Here is a 24,975-nt window from a genome sequence, read left to right as displayed (position 1 = left end):
ACTTGCATCATTATGCCACACAGAAACACATAAGGGGTGCAATTTGTATTATAATGGTGAGGCATGAGTTTTGACAATTGCTCCTCTTTACAATTTTTAATGAAGGTGCTTACTGTCCTGTGTGTACCATTCAGGAAAATAAGCATCTTCTTAGGGTACCAAGGAAAAGAGGTACCCCAGTTTCACACACACATACCCCCAGCTATCATGCCTTTAATTCTTTCATTGCCATGGTCAAATTTAGTTTTTGGCACATTGAGTCTTGTCACTTAAGCTCTGGAAGGGCTGAAGGATATCATTGTTGGCCTGTGCTCAGCACATCTGGGTGCCTATAGAATTGTGACAATTTCCTTTCAGAATTACCCTTTATGGTTTGCATGTATGAAACATGTTTCTCACCCTCATTTTCTCCCTAAAAGACATATTAGCAGAAACATAATGTTTGTGCACAAACATACACTATATAGAAACTGGTCTTTGCTTAATAGGGACAGCGATCAGAACACAACGGTGGCAAAAACAGTGTTTCAAAAAAATTGAAGCATTTCTCAAATCATCTATATGGCACATTGCAGACAGATCCAAAGTAAGCACCTGCAATAAACCCAGTACACCTAAGCACTAGTTGTATTCTTGGGTACAGCAAAACCCATCAACAATCCTGTGAAAATTGAAAAGTTATGGTGTATGCTATTCAATAAATGAAAGATTATACCCCAATAAACCTGTTTTTAAGGTGCTATGAAATGTATTGTTGTTGCAGTCAGGGCTATAATCACAATCAAATTCAGAAAGTTCTGATATAGTATGGTCATCAGTTACCCTGCAGTGGAAGTAGCTTCTACATTTAGATCGAGTCTCCAGCTGGTATAAGTTTGGAAGAGTTCTCCATTGGAGAAGATGATAGTTAAAGGGAAGGTGTGCTGTCCAGCCAGTGTATGGGAATTGGATAGTTAATTAGCAATTGTGAGCTGTCCCCTTAAGGGAATGCATCATGGTAAATGTAGTTAAGGTATCCTGGGAAATGTAGTCCATGTCACGTGACCACATCTGTAATCCTGATTGGTCACTAAATTGACCCTTGCTGGGTTGGGGGAGGTTTCCTCACTCTTGGCTGAACTCACGGACTCGTGGTAACTGTTCTACTTCTATCGCTACAAAATGGGAGAAAAAGGATAGGAGATAACCATATTTTTACCTACAAGACAGATATGCAAAGGGTTGGTCATTAAAGAACTTCACCATAAATGTGAGTTATGAGGATACCTGATGAACCAATAATAAAAACTTTGTATGGATGTTTTGTTGAGTTTATCTATCTGCATCTATACAGAAGACAAAATCTACCACTGTACAGAATACAGAACAGTAAAAAGATAGTTATCTCCTATCCTTTTTCTCCCATCTCATAGCAATAAAAGTAGAACAGTTACCACAAGTATGGTATAGTATATATATAGTATAGGGAGATTCAGTTACCCATACTTTCATCAGGAACAGATTGATTAAGGTTGCATCCATTTGACAATTTGCAGGTGCCATATTGCCTGAAGGATAATGTTTCCAAAGGATTTCACATACATATACTCACGTATCACATTTTCCATTTTCCAGTGAATAGTAAACTCTTTATATTTCAGAATTCATATATGGATCTCCAGCATTTATCTGCTGTTAGTGTAGCAGCAAAATCAAAATGCGTAACCTGAATCGGGAATAAGGAACAATGTGTTGACTGCAAGGGATTTGCAACATTGTTTTTTTAACCTCTTTTCCATAGTAGCAAATAGAAAGTCTGTAATTACATTTTTGTCCTTTATTAAAATAACTAATCCATGTCTATCTGTCATATACCAGTTCATTTAGATTCCCCTAGTTATAAATCTAAGGAAAATCTAACAAGCATAAAAATGCTGTATAAAACAATAAGGCTTTGGTTGTGCCAATTTTCACTATTCTGCAATATCCTGTTGTTCAGAGGACGTAAAAACATACTTTAACTTTGATTTCACCAAACGAGCGAGCAACTGTAATAGCAAAAAATGACACTGCTCTCAACCCTACTGTCCACCACTAGGAAAAAAAAAACTCCTAAGAATAATTCCCATGGAAGCATTTGGGAAGAAGAGAACTAATTTCAAAATATTTGCAGTGCTCAACCTAATAAGCTCACTAGATTTAAATACAATGCAGATGGGAAAAAAACTTTGGTGCTAAAGATGTTGCTTTACGTGAGCATTGTAGGAAGGGAATCATATCAGTTTATGGCAGCAAATAAAGGTCTCATAGCACCTTTTCCATCTATTGCATTTTGTTAAAATAAATGTGTTCTGACCCAAGCCTCATTCAAATAAAATAAACACAAAGTATACATAAAAGCAAACCTTTTTAATGTGTTTCTGTGAATTCTGTTCATTCACAGCAAAGAGTCATTAAAGCTAATCGTTCCAGATAAGAGCAAGCCCTTTCAAGGTTGTTGAAAGGCTGCCAAGAACACAAGATTAATTGCAGGGAAATATGCAAAACCAAAAGTCTCCGAAAACAAACCAGAATAGACAGGACTTCCACAAGAACTTGGAGTTGAAAGAACTTCTTTGCTTCCTGCAAAGAACTCAACCCCTGAGGGCTGGCTTTTATCCCTTATGGGAGGGGCCATCACCTTGCAGCCTTACTCCCAAGTCACCTGTGCTGCTCCAGCTGCTCTTTTCTTTGAACAGCCCTGTGCGCACACACACTGGGTACAGATTCCTCGGGGTCCTCTGCATCACTGCTGCCAGACTCCACAAGCTCCAAAGGCAGCACCCCACTCTCCGATAGTCCTGGCCCCATCTCTGCATCACATGCAGGCCCCTCATTCGAGTCCTCGCTCTCAGAGACCTCAGCCGTCCACACCTGCTGCCAGCAAACCACAACAAAATGCCATAAAATTTTTTTTAGGTGAAAAAGGTATTCCCAGATTCCTTCTGACTCTCTGTGAAGTGTTATGAACATTCCTGAACATAGTTCAAGAAGCTATAATCTATTCAGAATATTTCAAGATGTTGCAATTAAGAGTTTAATGAGTGAGCAGGTGTGATTCCTTGCTGCTCATCTTGTCTAGCCATCACACCATGCAAGTCTATATATTCTTAAATCAGTCGTGTATATTCATAAATAACTGCACTTTGGTGCTTAGCCCTAAATAAAATTAGTTGCTATGGCATTATTAGCATCATGTATGTGGCATGTGGCTGAGAAGGAAGATAGTTAAAAGGCAGCGACATTAATAGAGGGATTTAAGATCACACAGCTGGAAGGAGAGGCTCCTACAGCTTCTAAAAAACCAGTCCTGGTCAGTGAATGTGGGAAAACAGGTAGAGCATCAGTTATCTAAGGATTATGCTTTGAGAACCATCACTTGGTGCTTAGGTCTCAAACTGCTAACATTCTGGTCAACAAACCCAGTATTTTAACTGCTAGGCTAATATAATGTATATAATACATAATATAATGTAGAAAGAAGGATTATATCTATTTTGGTGATAGCACTAGATCTCTTTTCAAATTTATCAAGCGCACCTCTCTTTTACTATTATGGCACAGGAAGCAAAACTGTTGACAAGCTCATTATTGATGCTTTAGGATATCAACATCAGCATGACATCCCAACTCTGACAGCACAGCAGATGCACAGTTCAGGGATATAGAATCCACAACTTGTTCTTATCAACTGGGTTCATATAATTTTTATGTCAGCCGATTCTTTTAGCTGAAGAACAAACTATCACTCCCACAGTTGGCTTTAACTTAATTAGTTTGAACATTAACCCTGGCAGTTATCACAGGATTAAACTTCTGCCCCCAATGTCAAGAAAAATAAGTAAAATGCCTGGTCTTTCATGAATCGATGAGTCAATGAATACCAATCCCTTTTATAGAGTGTAGACCTGGGAATGGCTATAATTAAAAATCCAGATCTCTTTAAAAAAAAAGTGATAGCAACTTAGTGCAAAAATAGATTGTTCTTGCCATAGCTGCTTCTTCCAAATTGCTTGAGAAAATTCTATATAAGAAAAAGAGGACTATAATAGTTTTTAAAAAGCTGCAAGCTTTGAAGGTTTAATGGCAGCAGTCCTAAAGGATGCTGTGAAGAAATAAAAATTAAATCTCAGCAGCATATGGACAAGGCTATAAGCAAAATATTCTTCAATGAATTACCCAGCTTTTCAGAGAGAGAAAAGATGAAATAAAATTATTTTAAAATGCTTTTTTAAAAGGCACCAACATTCATATATATGTACATTCACATACAGTACATACATACCTGTGTCAACAATTTATCTTCACTTTAGCTTGTACCATTCTATGGTCACTTCCGACATTAAAATGATTGATGACAGTACAATTGCAGAATATAGTTTTATCACTTGGCATGATGTAGTCAATTTCGCTTGTGTGTGTATATGTACACATATACATAAGAGACCTATTAAGCTGATGTCAGCTTTGCTGCTGCTGAGATAGTTAACAAATATTACATTTTAAAAAGTTGCGGTAGGCATTCAAATAAAATTGACTAATATGTTGAGTCTTGGCACAAAAAACCAGCTGGTGTGCACATCTGCAGTGAATTAGAGATCATGTTATAACTCTTATTCATAATAAATTATACCCATTTTTCATTAACAATAACACAAACAGCCAGAACATTTCTACTCCTGCTGTGGCATCAATATCCTTGCCACCATCTCTAATTGCTATATAGTACCACTGTATTTTTTTAAAAATAAAGATCAATTATAGATTAATCAAACAATAATTTTAAAAAAAGACTGACCCAAGGCGTTTTGGTGACTGAGATGTACCCAAATTACCACACCATGGGGACTGCTCCCAGGCTAAGCCACATCCACTTGTAATCTCTGGATGAATTGCAAAATCCCAGACTTTAACACAGCCTTTTATAACACATGGCATAAAATGAATGTAACTCAGAATGACACTTATTGCTTAACAATCACAATTTCCAAGACTTAATGATCCATCTATACAGATGCTGTGATGGCTAATTATGTTTGTGCTATAAATATAAAGAGTTTGCTTCCAATTAGATAAGATAACCTTTATTTTTTTTGTGTGGGACTATGGCGTACATTAAAAATGAAGTTCTGTTGCCTGCTATCAAAAGTGTACACATACGTTACATACAGATATGCTATAAATATATATAGTACACATACACACTAACATATAAATTCATTCAAAATAATATTAATCACAATTATCCTAGAATCAGCCATTTCCTTCATCCAATGCCTGGACTGAGGTTTGGTGACTGTTTAATTCCAAATAATTAAACACTAACTAATGCAACTGCTACTTTCTCAAGGAGTCCCAAAAGAGAGGCGAATGCCGTCCCGTTATTTCTCCTCTGCAACTAATATTCAAAGAGACAGAAACATGAGCTTCTGTTAACAATTGTACATCGCTGTCAAACCAAAAAGAGATTGGAATGGACTTATTTGATCCATCTTATTATAGCAATTCAAGCCACCGTCCTGTCTGCACTCTGTCCATCTTATTCCATATTTCCCCTACAAAACTGTGAAAATGATTTTTTAAAATCTAAATGTCTGTGGCAGAGCGAAACTTCATGCCAATCAGAAGGTGTGCAGGCACGTCAGGAAACGAATGATATAAACTGAAATCACGATGTCCGAAAAAGTCGAAAGCACTGGAACGGTGCCCTTAACCAAGATGGCCACTCTCCCCTCACGGCTCTCGGGCTAGGCGACAATAACCCGGAACTGATCTTTCGATTGTCTCATTTTTCCTTTTCTCTCATCGGAAGTTATTGGGATTTTTTTCTCGCGTCTCCGAGATGGACGTCGCAGAGAGGCGGGAGTCGTTGTTGTCGTTATCGTAACGATTGGGAATGGTGAGGTAATGCCGTTACAGACTTTATATAACACCTTGAGATCTATTGAGATTAAATAGAGAGAAAGAATAGCTTCGTTTCTTGGTTAGGAAACGAACGAGTGAGGCGGACGGAGGAGCGCATGCGCAAAAAAGTGACGGCAGTAGAACTGCGCAAGCGCCTTTCGCTTCTCTCCCCCCCCCCCACCTTTTCCTGTCGTTCTATGGGGCGAGATTCTGCCAGTCTGATTCGCTTGGGCTGATTGGAATCGCCTTGTTTGCATGGTTTCATTAATTGGGCATCGTTCTGCTTTTTCTTCTTCCTTCTTTTGAGGCAGTTGTTTCGTCCTCTAAATACGCTGGATCACAAATTTCCATAAGGCCAAACTTCTGGAAGGCATTAAACTATGTCAAATCTTGAACAAGATTCTTTACTTTGCGATTTCTGTTTTGGTCATACCACTTTCCTTTTACTTTCCAATAAAGGAAATCCTCCCAATGAATCACTATAATCTTTGATCACATTAGACTTAGAAGAACTTTATTGTCACTTTGAATGTACACTAATCGGCATACGTTAAAATGAAATTTTGTTGCCTACAGCTCTCAAATAAATCGATGTTTGACACATCTGGAGGGCTCCAGGTTAAAGAAGGCTGCGGCAATATAAAAAATGAGAGTTACCCAAAACTAGATCAGTGTATTTGAAGTTCTGAGCAACGATGATGACGAAGCATTGTACCACACTATCATATTTACTTGTTTATTTTGTCTTATTTCTTTTAAGTCATGGAATGAAGCAGCGGCTTACGTAGGGCTGGGATCTGTTATTTCTTTTAATCCAGAATTGGAATAGTGTCATGTTAGTAATTTTACTTTGTACCTCGAAAGAAGCAGCTGTGACAGCACTCTTAAACCACTTTGGACCTGAATATTGTATCATTTTATTCGGTGTTATATTGATATCCTAGTTTTCTTCTGGGAGTTACAGCAGAGTGTAACAGGATGGGAGACTATCCAGAAATCCCAGAGTTGTAGAACTTAAATAGGCAACACCAAACCTTTTCTGTATTCCTACCAAGGAAATACTGTGTTTCTCACATAATAAGGCCGGGCCTTATTTTTTTTTGACCCCCGAAAAACCGGCTAGGCCGTCTTTTCGGGGGTGACTTAATTCCCCCCCCCGTTGCATCCTCGGGTGGGCGGGCGGCAACAGCTTGGATGTTCGGGAGACCTTCCATCACCGTTGCTTTTCCTTCTCCCTTGCTGCCGCGGCGTTACAGTAACGCTGCAGCGTTTAGCGCAGCCACGTGCGGCCAGTCAGGGCTCCTCCCTGCAACCGGAGCCCTGAGGAGACACTTGGCTTCAGGCGCTCCTGTCGCCACCTTCCTTTGCCTTCGAAGGTAAAGCGAATTATTTTAAAAACCTCCGCTCATCCCATCAGGGCGCGCTCGGAGCCGTGCGAGCTGGGCAGAGCCAGGAAGCGAGCCGCGGGTGTTTCCTGGTTCTGCCCAGCCCGCACGGCTCTGCCATGGCCCTGGCGGGATGAGCGGAGGTTTTAAAATAATTCACTTTACCTTCGAAGGCAAAGGGAAGGCGGCGACAGGAGCACCTGAAGCCAAGTATACCAACAACAAAAGGCAAATCCTCAAGGTGGGCTGGAGGGAGGTGGCTACGTGCCCCCGGGCTGCTTCAATGCAAAGTCCTGACTTGCAGCATCCTGCCGTTGCCGCCGCGTCCGTTTCACCGCCGCCTCCCTCTCCGACTGCAAAACTCTCGTGTGCTTCGCCAACGCTCCGAGCGAGGCGAGCTCTTTCATACATAGAGAGAGAGGGGGAAAGAGGCCGCCCGCTTTTTATCACACCGCCACCGCACCACCGGCTCTAGGCCAAAACCCGGGCCTCGCTCGGAAAGCAAATACCACGCATGAGAGGAAAAGATGCGCAAACCCCGGCGCAGGCGCCCGCTTGTTGATGTGGGAAGGGAGGGGGTGGGTGAGGCAACCCTGCTGCCGCGGACCTCCTTTGAGCCCGCCCGCCCGTGACCTCCAACCAATCCACAACTTCCAAAGCTTCGGCGCCTCCCAATGGGGATGTTTGCCGGGAAATGGCTTCAACTCCTCCACTCGTCTGTGCATTTCATTGCCCGCCCCTTTCCCGGACCGGAGGGTTCTGGCCACGCCCATCATGCCTTTCAGCTTCAGGAGCCTGTGCGCTCTTTTTTTTTTCCCGAGAGTTACGATCCCGCCTTTCTGGAGAGGGGGAGGGCGGCGCCCTCTCAACCCAGTGCGTCCAGCGTCCCATCCGTCTCTTCCCCCTCCCGCGCATGCTCCTCACGTGCTGAGCACTTCCTCCTGCAAATTACGCCTCGCAACTCTTCTCTCCCTTTCCTCTCGCTCCAAAAAGATTGCCATCGTATCCCGCCAATTCGGGCTTCCAGCCACGTTGTGATCCACTAGTGAGGTTGCCATCTCGGATGGAGGCATCGTGTCTCCCTCTCTTGCTCGCTCTGAACTTCGCGGACCAAAATAAAAAGATCACCCGCCGTCATGTTTGGAGCTGCCACTTCCGCGTTTGGAGCTCCAAATGGCGGCACTCCAAACACGGAAGCGGCAGCTCCAAATGTGGTGGCGGAATGTGCAGAAGGGAAAGCAACAACGGCGGGTGCCAAAGGTGTCTGCAGCAAAGGTGTTTGGTGGGAGTAGGGAGCTCTCCGCGCTTCGCCATGATTGCCCGTTAGGAGCGGCTGGTGGCGAGGAATTCCTGCCCGCTGGCGCTCCTAACGACAAGTCTCCCGCCCTTCCCCCTTATTTTGCATATTTTAAAATAGGCCTAAATTTGGGGGGAGGGGCTTAATTTGATTTTATGCCCAAAAAACATGCTGGGCCTTCCTATTGGTGGAGGCCGTATTGTTGGAGAAACACGGTAACAGGGACAAAGTCAGGAATTGAGCTTGATATATTTCCCTTTAATTGGCCCAGCAAGTGGCAATAACTGTTTTTACTAAATTAACCAACAAATTGATACTGAAATACCAAACAAGTTTAGTGTGGTTAATACTTGGATAGGAAACTAGTAGACTACCCCGAAGCTGTCCCAAAAATAAAACAGGAAATTGAAAAAATATCCTGGAAGAAGAAATGTGGAAATTTGCTTTCATACTGTTGCCAAATAAACAACATGCACGTATAAACAACTTCATGGATCCATGAAGTCACCAGGAGTAACTCAAGAGCATCGTTCTTTTTCCTTTTAAGAACTCAAGATGGTGTTTGTGGAACTCTCGCTCTCATTTTAATATTACAACAATGAAACTGTGGAAAAAAGTTGAGCTAAAAGATAATTATTGGTCCAAAGATTGAGTTCCAAACTGACTGTACAGATAGTCCTTGTTTTGGGACATCTGGGACAGTCATCATTTGTAGTTATGATGAAAAAGTAACATTGCGACTGATGCTTGGATTTCTGATTGTTTCTCTCTCGGTCATGTGTTCACCATTACAGTCAGTCAGTATGCTTTGAGCTGTACTTGGCCCACTTGTTTTTTCCCTCACCCCACGAGTTGAGAGATTGCCTAAACCAGGAGTCCCCAATTCCCATCTGTGGCATGTCAGAAATTGGGCCCCGCAAACAAGCGAAGCCCCCATCTGTGGGTTGCAGGCAGCACACAAAACCACGCTCCCTCTGGTCCATAGAAAAATCTTTCCACAGAGCCTGTCCCTGGTGCCCAAAAGGTTGGGAGCCACTGGTCTAAACAACCTTTCTCTTCCTGAGCTGCTTTTCTCTAGAGCGTGTGGGGTCCCTAAACAGCACTAACTGCAAGTTAACAAGCTCAGTTCTGCCTGATCCTGAGGTAATCAGTTTCACACCAAAGATTTTCTTTAACTTCCTAAGCCAGCGTTCCCTAACCTTTCCAGGTTGGCAGCCCGGCGCGCCGAGGGTGGTGGTAGAGGGGATGGTTTTGTGAGAGGGGCAGTTGTGTGCACATGCACAGCTGCATTTGTGCGAGCGGCCCGCCACTCGCATGAGTGGAGCTGTGAGTGCCAGCGCTCACATGAGTGGGGCTGCAAGCACCGGTGCTTGCGCAAGTGGGACTGCGAGTGCCAGTGCCCGTGTAAGTTGGGTTGTGCACGCGTGCCGTCCCACAAGTCACAGGGCCCAGTTGCAAATAGGCCACGACCCAGTAGTGGGTCTTGGCCCACAAGTTGGGGCCCCCTGTTCTAAGCAGTTCCTGGTCAGCTGGCAAACAAAAGATCTAGTTTTCAGTGCTTATTCTCCATTATTATTACAGGTAATCCTCAACCTATAATTGCAATGGAGCCTGCCCATCACAGTTGTAAATTATGACAGTTGTAGAGCAACTGCTGCGGTTAAACACAGTGGTTGTTAAGGGACCAAGTGTTCCTACGCAGACAGTTTTGCTGAAAATTGGAAGTAAGGGTGGGTTTTCAGCGAAAACCCTCACAAAACATCACGGGACAGTGGGGTGCTGCAAACACCTGTGATGGCGTTTGGCTGAGTGACTGAAGTTCAGTCACATGACTATCAGGAAGGGCCCAACTATCAGAACTTTGAATCCTGGTTGTAAGTAGCCCCAAAGAGAGTCCATTGTAACTTTGAAGGTTGTCAAGCGACCAGTCGTAAGTCAAGGAGTACCTGGGTGCTCTGTTGTAATTCCTTCCTCTCCAATGAATGTAAACATAAATATCAGTTCTCTCCTTGTTAATTATCCCAGTGCCAGGCTGAACATTCCAAAGGGCAGGAATGGAGGGGGCGGGAGAGAAAGTGCTATAAGATTTGCCCTTTTACTTGGCTTCCTTGTGAAATGAGTTCTGGAGTTCTCTTTGGCTCACCAGACCGTTTGACATTTATCCTTTTGACAATATAAAGCAAAGGAAAGCTGAAATAAAATCATAAACATAGTCATAAGTGGCTTTCACTTAACCACCACTATACCTAATGACTTAATAATTCATAATAATGAGACATGGTGGCTCAATGGGTAAGACGCTGAGCTTGCTGATCAGAAAGGTCAGCAGTTCGGCGGTTCGAATCCCTCTCGCCGTGTAACGGAATGAGCTCCCATTACTTGTCTCAGCTTCTGCCAACCTAGCAGTTCGAAAGCATGTAAAAATGCAAGTAGGGACCACTTTGGTGGGAAGGTAACAGTGTTCCGCGCGCCTTTGGCGTTTAGGCATGCTGGCCACATGACCACGGAGACGTCTTCGGCTTTGTAATGGAGATGAGCACCATCCCCTAGAGCCGGAAACGACTAGCACTTATGTGCAAGGGGAAACTTTACTTTTACCTTTATACCTAATAACTGAGACTCTAGAACCAATCGTGGCTGTTTAACAAGGACTTCCTGTAGCTGCTCTTAGCAGCCAAGCAAAACAATAACCAAAATGCTTATGCCCATTGTTATCTTCCTCGAAAACCGTCATGATGGAAAATGCCTTCTATGTAATACTAATTGTAGTAGCGGGGCACATTGCTTAGAATATTTTCCTCTGAAATCAATGACAGTATATTCCCAAGCAAAAATATACTAGAATAAGGTGGGTGCTTAACTTGCTTTTAAGTTATATATTCCATGTACAGGTAGTCCTTGACTTACAACCACAAGTGAACCCAACATTTCTCTTGCTAAGTGAGACATTTGTTAAGTGAGTTTTTTGCCCCATCTTATGACCTTCCTTGCTACAATTGATAAGTGAATCACTGCAGTTGATAAGTTAGTACACCGGTTGTTAAGTGAATCTGGCTTCCGCACTGACTTTCCTTGTCAGAAGGTCGCAAAAGGGGATCACATGACCTTGGGGCGCAGCAACCATCATAAGTATGAATCATTTGCCAAGTGTTTGAATTTTGATCACGTGATCGTGGGGATGCTGCAACGATCGTAAATGTGAAAAATGGTCATAAGTCACTTTTTTCAATGCTGTTGTAACTTTGAACGATCACTAAATGGTTGTAAGTGAGACACTACAATTTATACAATTTCTTTTAGACTTCTAAGACTGCTGGTTAGGGATGAACCCATAATCAGTTTGCGCACAAGTGCTTTCCTTTGGTTCCCTCTGCATCAGCTACCTAGTAGACATGGCTGCAACTTGGGATCCAATCAGAACTAGTTACCACCAGGCACTGAATCTGTGCTCCTGTCTCTGGCAGACACTTTGGATTCCAGACTGATGGCGTCGGGTACAGCTAGCCGCTCCGAAGACGAAGAGTCTCTAGCAGGACAAAAAAGGAGCTCATCGCAAGTATCGGGTGCCATTCCAAAACGACGGAGCTCATCCAGGTACTATGATGGACGCAGTTGGGAAGGTGATCCAAGGAAAGGAGAACATTTAGCCTTCAAACATACCTTTCGTTTGAAGAGTTGAGAGTTTGAAGTTTAGAAATACGGTGCTTGTTGGAAATGAGGGCTAAGTTATAGCTAAATAGGCTGGATTCTTTTCATAGGTAGATGCAATGGAGCCATTGTTTTCTGAGGATGTTTAAAAATGGATGTTGGTTTTGAGTAAAACCTATTGAAGTTGTAACTTTTGGAGCAATCACAAAGTGTTTTGCTTTCTTTTAATTTGCACCGATTAAGTCAGGAGGTTGACAACAGGATGTCTAATCAAACTGTGGTCTCAGGTTGGTTTTCCAGCCAAAGATAGCAGTTTTCTTTGGTATTCCTTTAATTGAAAGGATGGAATCTTGGGAATCACAAAATGTACCAGAAGTGACCATATTTGTTCTCTTGAACGTAAATGAGCTGTGGTGGCATAGTGGTTAGAATGCAGTACTGCAGGCTACTTCTGCCGACTGCCAGTTCAAATCTCACCAGCTCAAGGCTGACCCAGCCTTCCATCCTTCCAAGTTCAGTAAAATGAGAACCCAGATTGTTGGGGGCAATAGGCTGACTGTAAACTGCTTAGAGAGGGCTATAAAACACTGTGAAGCAGTATATAAGTCTGTTGCTATAAAAGCAAAGAGAATAATTGTGTAAATGTTCTTGCTGATTAGAGAACATTATTTGATTTTTCTTCAGTATAGTTCATGGGGTCAAATAGGTTAGAAGTTAGTGCCATAAGGAACAAGATCTCCTCCTGTAGAATTCTATATAAATTATAAAATATGTCTCAAACATTTTGTGTATAGAGACATGTTCATGTAATGCATTCCAATCCCTCAGAGCATTTTATCCCATATCCTGTGCATTTTATCCAGAGCATTTTATCCCATATCCCATATCCTTAATCACAGCTGATAGCTTCCCCATGATTAAATGTACCGACTTAACCTGAAAGAGTCGCTACTTCCAGTCCACACCAACAATTGATCTTAGTCTCAAGTTCTTATTAGAGGTAACGGGAAATAATGGCTGCTCTTAATTACTGCAAAAATGTGACAGTAAACTAAGTGCATGTGGTTTGCATATTAATCAGCCAAGTGACTGAGGGTAATTGTGCAAATGCTGCCCCCCCCCCCCCCCCGAAGATATGGTTGTTAAAATGCTGGTTGACCTATTATGAGTCATTATGCCGTATGCAAATATAGCTTGGGCTTTTCTTAAAAGACTTGGCCCACAATCCTGCTAAGTGAAAGAATGTCCAATGAAGTCATCCATGACTCCCTGTTGTTAAAGAGAAAGTAGTGAAGGAGGGTAGCTGTTTCCTTGAGATTACGGCAATGCGGATGTTCACCATTCTAGATTCATCAAGCGGAAGAAATTTGATGATGAGTTGGTAGAAAGCAGCCTTGCCAAATCATCCAGCCGGGCCAAAGGCCCCAGCGGGGTGGAGCCTGGACGCTGCTCTGGCAGTGAGCCATCTTCTAGTGAAAAGAGGAAGGTGAGTCAGTGACATTGTGTTTCACTGGGAGGGGGTGGGGGCGGCTTCAGAAAGCCTCTTTATTGTTCTCCATGTCGCACATAAGACGCTCTGACCGTAAATGTAACTATGACTCTTTTATTGAATCCACATTCCAGTACAAAACTATCAGTGCATAACTCAAATGTTTACATTAAATACATATTAAGAAATAATGGTGCCCAACCTTTTAGTTGTTGTTGTTGTTTTTTTTCATTCGTTTGTAAGTCTGACTGGCAGTTTCTTTAGGAATGGCTTGTTTTGTTTCTCTGTAACTGACAGTATGTTCTAAAAGCTGGGTTGGTTTGAAATCCTCTTTCATGGAATAAGCCAATCCTGCCAGGCAAAGTTTGATTCCTGTGTCCTTGTAGCAAAATGGGAATCCAAGGGCTTCCACTTCCTGGTTGCCTTCTGAATTTAAGGCCTGCCGAAGACTCTTTGAGTAGATGGGATAATCTTCCCCTCTGCCTCTTCAGGTGTCCAAGTCCATCTCAACTCCTGTCACTCCAAACCCTGCTCCAAATCCCAGCCTCAGCAAACGGATGAAGAAGAGCAAGCAGCCCTTGCAGGTCACCAAGGATTTGGGCCGCTGGAAACCCACCGATGATCTGTTGCTGATCAATGCTGTGCTTCAGGTAGTGGAATGAACTTACGGTTAGGGAACACATGTTCCAGATGTTTATTCACCGTGGTTCAGAAAGGCTATTTAAATCCTTTTGGATGCCAAGAAAACTAGAATAGCTTACATGAGGCTCCTAAGCAGTTCTCTTCCAAATATATCTGGAGACTATTCTCACCCTCTTCCGGAATCTTTTTAATGTGTGCCTTTTCCAGTTAGAACAGGTAGTCCTCAACTTACAACCCGTTGCTTGGCAACCAAAGCTATGATGGATCCTCCTCCTCCCCAGGTCCAATGGGGGATCGCATGTTGGGTGCTCGGCAGCTGGCCTGCATTGACTGCCATTTGCAGTGTCTCATGGTCACATAATTGCATTTTACCATGTTTTTTCCAATGCATTTCCGGTTTTCAGCAAAACCGCTCCATAATGAACAATGAGTCCTCTTTAGGACTGCCACATTCACTTTACAACCACCACATTTGTTTAAGAACAACAATCGGAGGCACCATTACAGTAGTAAGTCAAGTATCTGTAGAACCAGTATTGAAGCCTGACTCAGTCCACCATAGATGCAGAAGTATATTGATTTTCTAAAAACATCCATCCCACCCCAGCAATTTTTTGTAATCAGTTTTTGATTGCTTTATCCTTCAGTGGGTTCTGTTCCATTTAAGCTCAAAGTGTTGGAAACCAATATAGTTGCTTGCTTGCTTCTTTCTTTCTTTCTTTTTCTTTCTTTCTTTCTTTCTTTCTTTCTTTCTTTCTTTCTTTCTTTCTTTCTTTCTTTCTTTCTTTCTTTCTTTCTTTCTTTCTTTCTTTCTTTCTTTCTCTCTCTCTCTCTCTCTCTCTCTCTCTCTCTCTCTCTCTCTCTCTTTCCTTCCTTCCTTCCTTCATCCCTCCCTCTTTCTTTTCTTTTCTTTTCTTTTCTTTTCTTTTCTTTTCTTTTCTCTACTTGCCCCAAGCCTGACTGTTTTGCCCACCCTAGAACTGAGATCTCTTTTTCTTTCTCTCTGAAGACCAATGATCTGACCTCTGTGCACCTGGGAGTGAAGTTCAGCTGTCGCTTTAATCTGCGAGAAATCCAGGAGCGGTGGTATGCTCTACTCTACGATCCTGTGATTTCCAAGTAAGTTTGGTCCTAGTCACACAATCCTGATTCTCAAAGGGAGAGGACAGAGCTGTGGTGAAGGCTCCCACTCTTGTTTCCAAAATTAGGCAAGTGGCAACCTGAGCCACTACCAGCTGAGGACTAGAAGCAGATCGCTCTCTTAAGGAGAGGCAAGCATCCCAGTATGCTGAAAGACACACATGTGTTGATCTAGTTTCCAGAAAACTTTCCTCTGTGGAGATTCTGTATGTTAAGTGAATTCTTTTGACTTAATGGATCCTACTTCCAAGCAGAGTCTTGGGATAAAGGGTCATGTGTGGCCATGTCTGTGGCAAAGTATATATTAGGTCTCTTTCTGCCACCCTTATTATATGGAAGCCATTGTCTGGCGAGGTTTCCCCATTCCTTTCAGTATAGCTACTCTTGTGGCTTTCCTTGAGAGGAAAGAGAACCCCTGAAACACCAATAAGGATTCATTGATTTTTATGTGGGAAGAATGATCGGGGTTCCCCCTCCCCCTTCTCCCACTTTATGTGCAGTTTCAAAGCTGTTGAGAAGCAGTGTTGACTCCCACCTCTCATGATGTCAATAGGGAGAATACATGACAAATAGATGCCATGGCATATGTGTCATCACTGGGGTGTCATTTCAGCTTGTTCCAGGTGCCATGGCCAACCGTGATCTTTTCTTCCATACCACAGGGATGTTATCTAACGATCTAACTGCTGGATCCGATTCTTGCAAATTGGATGTTAAATTTTCCTCTTTCTTGGAGGAAGAAGCAAACTCAGTGTGTTCCAGCTGAGGAGAGAATCAAGAGTCTCCAGCAGCAGGCCTGGTCTGCTTGCACCGGTACCCTTGCTGTCCGTGCTCCTGCTGGCTGCTTCTACTGCAGCCATGGCTCCTGCTGGTGCATGGCTGTGTCATCTGGTTCCCCACTAGGCAGAGTGTCCAAGACAAGTCCAGAAGGCTAATCAAGCTGGAAGAGGGGGGAAAAAAGCTAAGATGGAACTGGTTGTTTTCATGGAAACTGGTCACTTCCTGATTTAGATAACATTCCTGCATGTAGTTCATCCATTCCTCCTCCCACAGTTCTTATGTGACAGAGATAGCATGCAATGTAGTAAAAGCAGAACGTGGATTTTACTATATTGTTGATGGACTGATAGAACCACAGTGTGAGGACCCAGGATGGGGATACAAAATAAACACAGTTACAAAAACCCAGTGAAGCCCCTTTTATTCCTTCTCTTTGCTTCCAAGCTCCAAATATCCTTGACGGAAGACAAAAAACTCCCACACAAGCAGTTACAAGAAGGAGGGAAAAAATAACACAAACCAGGCAAGATAAGGGCTGGAGGAAGTCCCCAGATAACAGAACACACACTGGGAAGGACGCCAAACTCAGGAACCATAAACTAGAGATATTTCCACGCTTTGTTTCCAACGTTCGCCTGTACGCATGTCCGTCCTCTTATTCAGTTATCACAGCTGCAGCCCATGAAGAGGATCAAGGCCCTCTCCTCCCGAGGAGATCACGTCTCCCCCTTATCCTCTCCTCCCTGCATGCCCTAGGATGAATAGGGGATGGGCCTGGGTCCTCCTCTGACTGCCCAGCTGGCCTCTGCCCTTCCCCAGCCTCCTCCACAACCTCCGGAGCCACACTTCCACTTCCTGTTGGCTGTTTCTCCTCTCCCTCAGAGTCAGTCTCCACCAGGGACATGACACACAGGTGGAAGAAACATGAAAGTAGCACAGATTCCAGATTTCCAGAGGGTTAAAACAAAGTAGTCCAGTTTAAATATTGATGCAGTTATGTTTGTTCTAAATGAGCTTGTCTTCATAGTAGAGATGAATAATGATTCCTGATCATTGTAAGCGGTATTTTGATGTTCTACTTCCCAATGCATATTTTATTTACTTTTTCTTAGGTAAAGAGGGGTTTTCTAATCATGTGGCACTGGAATCCTACCACTAGAAAAAACAATAACATTCTTAAACATGGCTGAGGGGGAAGATGGTTTTAAGTTGAGAGAATTAGTTTCTAGTTCATCAGTGCTGGAATTAACGTGAAACGTTTATTCTGACATCTCCAACTTTTCCTGAAATGGTCATCTTGCATTTCTTTGGATATGCAAATATCAGGATAGCTTTCTAAAACATGAAAAAATCCTGACATACCCCCTTTGAAAAAGACAGGATACATATATCAACTACTTGGGACTTTATTGAATCTGTTTTCATATTAATGAATTTCATATTAATGAATTTCATATTAATGAATTCAGTGTACAGCCTTGTTTTTCCTCTTTCATTCTTTCTGCTGGAGACTCTTGGAGAGACAACAATCCCGCTGAGTCAGTGAAGCCAATGAATTCTTGATTCCTTTGTCTTCATTCTCTACAGACTGTCTTGCCAAGCAATGAGGCAACTGCATCCTGAAGCCATTGCATCCATGCAGAGCAAAGTGCTTTTTAGCAAAGCAGAGGAACAGCTGCTAAGCAAAGTGGGATCGGTAAGGAGCAATAAACCTGGATGTCACATCCCCAGCCAGAGTAGCTCTGACACAAAGCAAACTTGGGTTTCTGAGAGCCCTTTAGTGTCAGCCTCTAATGCCTCACAAGTTCTGCTTTATCCCTCTATAACTCACGGACATTTCCTCTTCTCAATGCTCAGAAAAGTTTTTTTGTGAGAATTATTCCTTGTTTCTGCAATTAATACATATAGTATAATAGACCAGGTTGGAGCCATTTTAGAGTTGGTGCCATTGCAAACCTTACTGCTATGGATTTCAGGAAATCTGAAGTTAGCAAATGCATTGCACAACAAGGCTTGAGATACACTTAAACCTGATTAAGACCCTTTGTCGTGGAAATGTTTATAATATTAGCAATAAAGACCACTCTATGTAATGACAACTCCTGCTTTCACTCTCTTTCTGTTGTTCGCCTAGACCAGTCAGCCATGTTTGGATACATTCCAGGATTTGCTGCACAAACATCCAGAGATTTTCTATCCTTCCCGCACTGCTAAAGTCTTGCAGACACATTGGCAACTCATGAAGCAGTACTACCTCCTGGACGATCAAACAGGTAAGGCGGTCTGCTGATTCCTTGGCTGAGGCTAAGGCAGAGGCTGGGATCTGAATTCTAAACTACCTTGTTCCCTCCTCCTCTCTGCAGTGCAGCCACTGCCCAAAGGAGACCAAGTGCTCAATTTCTCAGATGCTGAAGACATGATAGATGACAGCAAGCTGAAGTAAGTGAGAAGCTAGTAGATAACCCCACCACCCCCTCTCCTTTTAACTGTAGAGTAGGTGTCCAACCTTGGCACTTTAAGACTTGGACTTAACTCCCAGAATTCTCAGCCAGCTTTGCTGGCTGAGGAATTCTGGGAGTTGAAGTCCACAAGTCTTAAAGTTGCCAAGGTTGGACACCCTGCTGTAGAGCATTCTGCCACCAATGCGGCTTGGCCGACTTGGGGATGGGCAAACATCCCTTCAGTGTTTAGAATGACAATTTGAAGACACTCCTGTTTCCCTTCCAGATCGAATGTCCAGGAATTGTGTCACAGTAGAGTTTAGATCTGATGACAGTTATTGACTAGCTTTTACAGCGCTTTCATTTCCATCTATTCTGTAGCCAGCATCCTGGCTGTCCTGGGGAATTCCAGCTGGAAATTTGTAGTCGTTTGCTTTTTGAAGTTGTCTGCGTTGCACCGGTGACAGTCTTAATCTGACCCAAAGTGCATACATGTGTTTAATAATGGAATTTCAATAGAACAGAAGCAAATGCTAAACTCATACTGGAGCAATCAATGAGCAGTCTAGGATCTACTTAACCTTCTTTGTCTCTCTTTTTCTCTCCCCTTTTCCTCTTTCCGTATAGAGATGTACGAGATGAAGTGTTGGAACATGGTAAGTTAAATTTGGTTTGATAACGTGAAGCTACATATGGACCGAAAAGAAACTTCCTCTTTAGATGGCTGTGTTTTTTGCATTATCAGCTTTATGTGTTTCTGACTATTTTCTGTTTGGTCAAAACACTGGGCAGTACTAACTCCAAGGATTAGAATCTGTGTTGGAAAGCTGTGGAAGAAAAGTAGGGCTGAATTTTGCTTTCTCGATGACTAAGGAAATGGCTCCAGGGCCTTCTACCTCCTTTTTGGCAAGAACCTCTGAAGTTAGAAGCCTGATAGCAGCAGAGCCAAAGGAAGGAAGAAGCCTTGTTTGGAGAGATGTGAGAGCCTAAAATGCTAGGATTCTTCAGTCAATTTCTGCCATGTTCTTCCTTGGTTTTCCTGCAAAAAGGGGAAGAAAGAGCCGCCAGGATTGAGTGGTGGTAGGAAACCTAAGGAAGGGAATTTGAAAAAAAAACAAAAAACAGCCCAGGATTTCTAGGAACCCAAATTATGTATAGCTTTATTACAAAAGAATGCCATTGCATTTTTCTGTTCAACACGTGGTTATTACCTTCCTCCTTTCAGAACTGACTGTGGCAGACCGGAGGCAGAAGCGTGAGATTCGGCAGCTAGAGCAAGAGCTGCACAAATGGCAAGTGCTGGTGGATAGTATAACAGGTGAGAAAAAAACTGCAGAGGCCTCTTGTAGTGGACAGAGCTGCTGGAGAATCTTGAAAGGAAGCCCAGTTTTGAAACGGAAGTGATATAAATCAGGGGCCCCCAACTTCCAGTCTGTATACCAGTATTGGTCTGCGGCCCGTTGGGAATTGGCCCATGCAAGTGGTGGGCGAGTATGTGAAGCTTCCATTTACACATGTAGGGGATTAGGTTGCGCATGCGAAATCATCCCCTCCCTCTCCCACCGCCGGTCTGTGGAGCCAGAAAGATTGGAGACCGCTGGTTACAAATAACACCCAAGCACGATTTATTTATTTATTAAACTTATATGCCAAAGGCGACACTAGGCACTTTGCTCTTGCCAAGCTTGCTACTGGTTGTCTCCATTTTCCAAAATCTTGTCAGTCTGATTTCTTTTTTCCCCCCCTCCTAGGAATGAGCTCCCCTGATTTTGATAACCAGACCTTGGCGGTGCTGCGTGGACGGATGGTGCGCTACCTCATGCGCTCCCGGGAGGTAAGTTCTGTTTTTCATTCAGCCACGCCCAAAACTAAGGAGGTGAACTCTTTATTACTAGCTTGGGTCAAGGAGAGGAAGTTGAATCATTTTTCAATAATGCAAATCAAGCATCACAATCAAGCTCCATTTGATTTTGAAGTACATGGCATATTTGTATGTTCTGAAACGTTGAAGATTCTGGGTGATTTCAGTGAGAACATTTTGATAGAAGAAGAGTTTTTAATTCAAGAGGTCCCGATATTGTTTTTATTCTTTCTCCAGACAGTGGAAGATAACACTGTACTGGCAGTGGAGTGGAGAATGAACATGGGTTTCTGATTTCCATTACCTTGACTGTTACTCCATTAGTATCTATGTAATTTACTTTGTGACAAAATGACAACCTGCGAACCCATGTTAAAAATGTCATTTTCAATCCAGTGATGAGCTTCACTTCTTTTTTTCACTGATTTTTGCTTGTCTCCATGCCCTCATGGGGTCTTTTAGAAAAGTCAGTATTTGCAAAATCAAAAACAATGTACTGTGTCAGTTCACTTGATTTATTTTGATCGCTGAAGCCGGCAAAACCCTGACCGCTTTGATAACGCAAAGTGAATTCTTTATCTGATTTCCTTTTCTTAGATCACGCTTGGCAGAGCCACTAAAGACAATCAGATTGATGTAGATCTGGCACTGGAAGGCCCTGCTTGGAAAATCTCCCGCAAACAAGGTAATGGAAGTGATTCTTGACTCTGGATTGCTGAGAAAAAAGATACTTTGTTGGGCAAGCTGAGTACAGCTATGGTTAAGAAAGTGTTACTATCAGGAACTGGATCCCGAATCTCTTGTTTGTGGTTACTGATACACTGACTTCACAGTGTGAAATGCCTGAGAATTTTCTCTTTTTTTGGCTAGGAGAAACAGCTGTCTTTAAAATGTGAAAGTAGGGCAAATGTAAGATGCTGTTTATTATTCTAATGACCCCATGAAATCTTCGAGGCATTAGGTGAAATTCTATGAATCCAAACAAGCTCTGCGGTTTTTCTCATATATTTACTATCAGCATGTAAAAAGTACATACAGACAGTCCCCGATTTACAATTGAGCATGGAATTGCCATTGTAAGTTGAGGCATGACTTGAGTTTTTTTGGGAGGGTGGGGGGAATTAAGCGAATGCCCTAGTCATAAAGTGAACACTGTGACTAAGGCAAATCCATTTTATCCAATGGACATTTTTTGACAGAAACTAGAAGTAAAACGTTGCAAACCGGCAGCGCCATCAAAAAACTGCAGTCCCATGAGCACGGGATGCTATAAAAAGGCCACTGAAGTTTGAGCCGATTGCCAAGAGCCCGAAATGCAATCACATAACTCTGGGTGGGTGCGTGGGTATGCATCCGTCGTAACTTTGAAATCGGGTTGTAAGTAGCTTTTGAGGAAAGGGGGTGTTATAACTTTGTAAGTCAAGGACTACCTGTTTTCAGTGGCCATTCATCAGGCTACTTAGTTAGAGAGCTTCTCTGGATGGAGATTGGCTCTTTAACTTTTGAAGATAACCATTTCTCAAGAAAGGTCAACATGTTTTTTAAAGGCAATGGCGGGCATGGTGGCTGTGGCCTAAATTCATGTGGCTTAGGACCCAGTGACATTCCACTGCAGCTTCGTTCTCTTCCTCCTGGGAAGTCACCTTAATCTCTTCCTAAATGCACATCCCTCAACACTGCCCAACTATTTTACAAAGTCTGCATTACTATTACTGTTAATCTTCTCATCACTCCTTATCACCCATCCCCTCCCACTTGTGACTGTATGACTGTAACTTTGTCACTTGTAACCTTACGATTTTTATTGACTGTTTCCTAGTATGATTTGATTGCTTATTGTACCCTATGACTATCATTAAGTGTTGTACCTGATGATTCTTGACTCTTGACGAATGTATCTTTTCTTTTATGTACATTGAGAGCATTTGCACCAAAGACAAAGTCCAATCACACTTGGCCAATAAAAGAATTCTAATTTCAATTCCCATAGGTGTCATCAAGCTGAAGAACAATGGGGACTTTTTCTTGGCCAATGAAGGCCGACGGCCCATTTATGTTGATGGACGGCCAGTGCTCTGTGGCAGCAAGTGGAAACTCAGCAATAACTCTGTGGTTGAGGTGAGCAGTTTGAGTTAGATATTGTCTTCTTGCCTGTAGGATCGTGGTCCAGTCCTGTTTTCTTTTGAGAGAGTGGGAAAACTGGGAATTTGGAGCTCAGATTAAATTAAATAGCATTTCTTGCTAATTGATGCTGAATCTGTAGTTTTTATTCTTGTATTATTTTTTTAATTTGGTTTTGTGCACTTAACTATACTAAAGCACTGAGAACTTTATATCGGCATATTGTTCTGCCTTACCTGTGTATTTTTTAAACGTTGAACTGCTTAGAATTATTTGAAGTGGCCAGAATATAAATATTGCTGTAAATTTAGTTATAAAAGCCAGGGCAAATTACCCGTGGGTCTACACCATGCTTACAGCCTATCTGCATGGACGCAGTTGAGCCCAGTTACTGTCAGCTTTCATGAGCATGGCACCTTCAGAGGGGTTGGGACTGTAGCTCTCAGATGGGGAATAGAATAGAATAGAATAGAATTAGAATTAGAATTAGAATTAGAATTAGAATTAGAATTAGAATTAGAATTAGAATTAGAATTAGAATAGAATAACAGAGTTGGAAGGGACCTTGGAGGTCGTTTAGTCCAACCCTTTGGTTAGACAGGAAACCCTACATCACTTCAGTCAAATGGTTGTCCAATCTCTTTAAAAATTTCAGTGTTGGAGCATTTACAACTTCTGGAGACAAGCAGTTCCACTGATCAATTGTTCTAACTGCCAGGAAATTTCTCCTTGGTTTTAATTTGCTTCTCTCTTTGATTAGTTTCCATCCACTGCTTCCTGTCCTGCCTTCAGGTGATTTGGATAATAGCTTGACTCCCTCTTCTTTGTGGCAGCCCCTTCTTTTCATCAGACTGGACATACCCAGTTCCAGCAACCGTTCTTTATATGTTTTAGCCTCAAGTCCCCTAATTATCTTTGTTGCTCTTCTTTGCACTCTTTCTAGAGTCTCAACATCTTGTTTTTACATCATGGTGACCAAAACTGAGGCTGCCTTAAATGGAGGGCTGGCTCATAATAAGAGCCTGGTCAGGAAGGAGGACACATGAGTTACTTTAGGCCAAGAACCTTCTAGTTAGCTTCCATTGCAGATCTCCACACTGGTAGAAAAACTTCCTCCAGGTGGCTCATGTCTTAATTGGGTGCGAAAGCAGAATATATATGAACAAACTGATTTGATTCTCTTCTCCCTCCCTCCCTCTCTTTCCAGATTGCCAGCTTGCGCTTTGTTTTCCTCATCAACCAAGATCTGATTGCTCTTATCAAGGCAGAAGCTGCCAAAATTGCCCAGCCCTGAGGCTTGGATCGAACCAAAGGACACCCCACCCAACCCCACTCCGCTCCTCCTGCCTCCAGCAGGGACTGCTGTTTTCTTTGCTGCTTGATGCAGCTTCCTCCAGTTTGCCTCCTTTGAGATTAGGACACAAAAGCCATCCTGGCTCTTCGTTGTTGTTGTTGTTGTTAGCATAGAGGAACTCTGTTTCATGCGTGAGAGAAGGGGTGGGTGTGAGTAGAGAGACTTAAACACAGCCCTTTGGCTAACAGGAACCTTTTGCCGGGTTGGGTGAGAAACGACTTACTGCTTCTACTGACTCTTGCGCTTCACTCTCTTTGGGACAGAGTGATGAAATTTTTCAGGACTGGATGCGGCGAGAGCCAAGGTCAAGCTAATATAACAGTTGATCAGTCCTCTCGTTCTGTGCTGTGTTAGTGCCATTTCTAGATGTCAGTTTTTTAAGGTATCCATTATTTTAATCTCAGTTCCTTGGGTGTGAAAAAAAGAATGATTTATTCCAAATAAGGTTGGTTGTAAAAATAGAGGTCCATCTGTTCCTATCTGCTTACGTGGTACAATATTACTACTTAACAGGGGTGTTGACAGACTAATGAGCTATTTTAGCTTTTGGCACTTGCCTCCTAAGTGCAAGCACATCCTTGCCTGTAAGTTAACTGTATATCTTACCAGAGTGTTGTCAGTCATAGTTCGATTGTTTGGGGGTTTTAAAAGAATGACAAAAATGGAAGTAAATCCTAATTATTTAAAATGCAGCCTTTGCATTGCTAGCTTTTTAAAAAAAAATATCTAACTTTTGTGTCCATTAAAATTTCTGGTGCAACAGTGCAGACTGGCTGGTGGCCTCCGTTGATCTGGCAGTGAAGTTTATTGCAGAATCTCCTTTTCCGTGTGTTTTACAACTGAAGTTCGTGATTTTCATTTCACTGTTGGCAGTGGTTCTACATACCGTGATTTA

General features: G+C 42.6%; 1 protein-coding gene across 2 annotated transcripts; it reads left to right on the top strand.

Moving 5' to 3' along the window:
* The first annotated feature begins 5,791 nt into the window (after positions 1–5,791).
* Positions 5,792–24,845, top strand: MCRS1 (microspherule protein 1). 2 transcript variants are annotated; one of them, XM_087956150.1, is made up of 14 exons: positions 5,792–5,922; positions 12,069–12,198; positions 13,600–13,738; positions 14,233–14,391; positions 15,393–15,502; positions 17,891–17,999; positions 18,438–18,576; positions 18,667–18,742; positions 19,372–19,400; positions 19,970–20,062; positions 20,496–20,578; positions 21,203–21,290; positions 22,596–22,723; positions 23,934–24,845. In XM_087956150.1, the coding sequence occupies exons 2-14, from the start codon at positions 12,089–12,091 to the stop codon at positions 24,018–24,020; spliced, it is 1,350 nt and encodes a 449-aa protein (XP_087812276.1). In that variant the 5' UTR covers positions 5,792–5,922; positions 12,069–12,088; the 3' UTR covers positions 24,021–24,845. The 2 variants fall into 2 exon arrangements, with proteins under 2 accessions (XP_087812276.1, XP_087812277.1); XM_087956151.1 differs by having other exon boundaries at positions 5,831–5,917.
* The last annotated feature ends 130 nt before the right edge of the window (positions 24,846–24,975 follow it).

Source organism: Notechis scutatus, chromosome 2 (assembly GCF_049901735.1).
Source record: "Notechis scutatus isolate UNSWTSFEM ecotype Mainland chromosome 2, rNotScu1.2, whole genome shotgun sequence".
NCBI lineage: Eukaryota > Metazoa > Chordata > Lepidosauria > Squamata > Elapidae > Notechis > Notechis scutatus.
This window is presented reverse-complemented; position numbering and strand designations above follow the sequence as displayed.

Excerpts from the sequence above, each read along its gene's own strand:
- MCRS1 (XM_087956150.1), top strand. The coding sequence starts at position 12,089 with ATGGCGTCGGGTACAGCTAGCCGCTCCGAAGACGAAGAGTCTCTAGCA. Across the intron at positions 12,199-13,599 it reads AAACGACGGAGCTCATCCAG|ATTCATCAAGCGGAAGAAAT; the intron begins GTACTATGATGG and ends TCACCATTCTAG. Across the intron at positions 13,739-14,232 it reads CTTCTAGTGAAAAGAGGAAG|GTGTCCAAGTCCATCTCAAC; the intron begins GTGAGTCAGTGA and ends CTGCCTCTTCAG.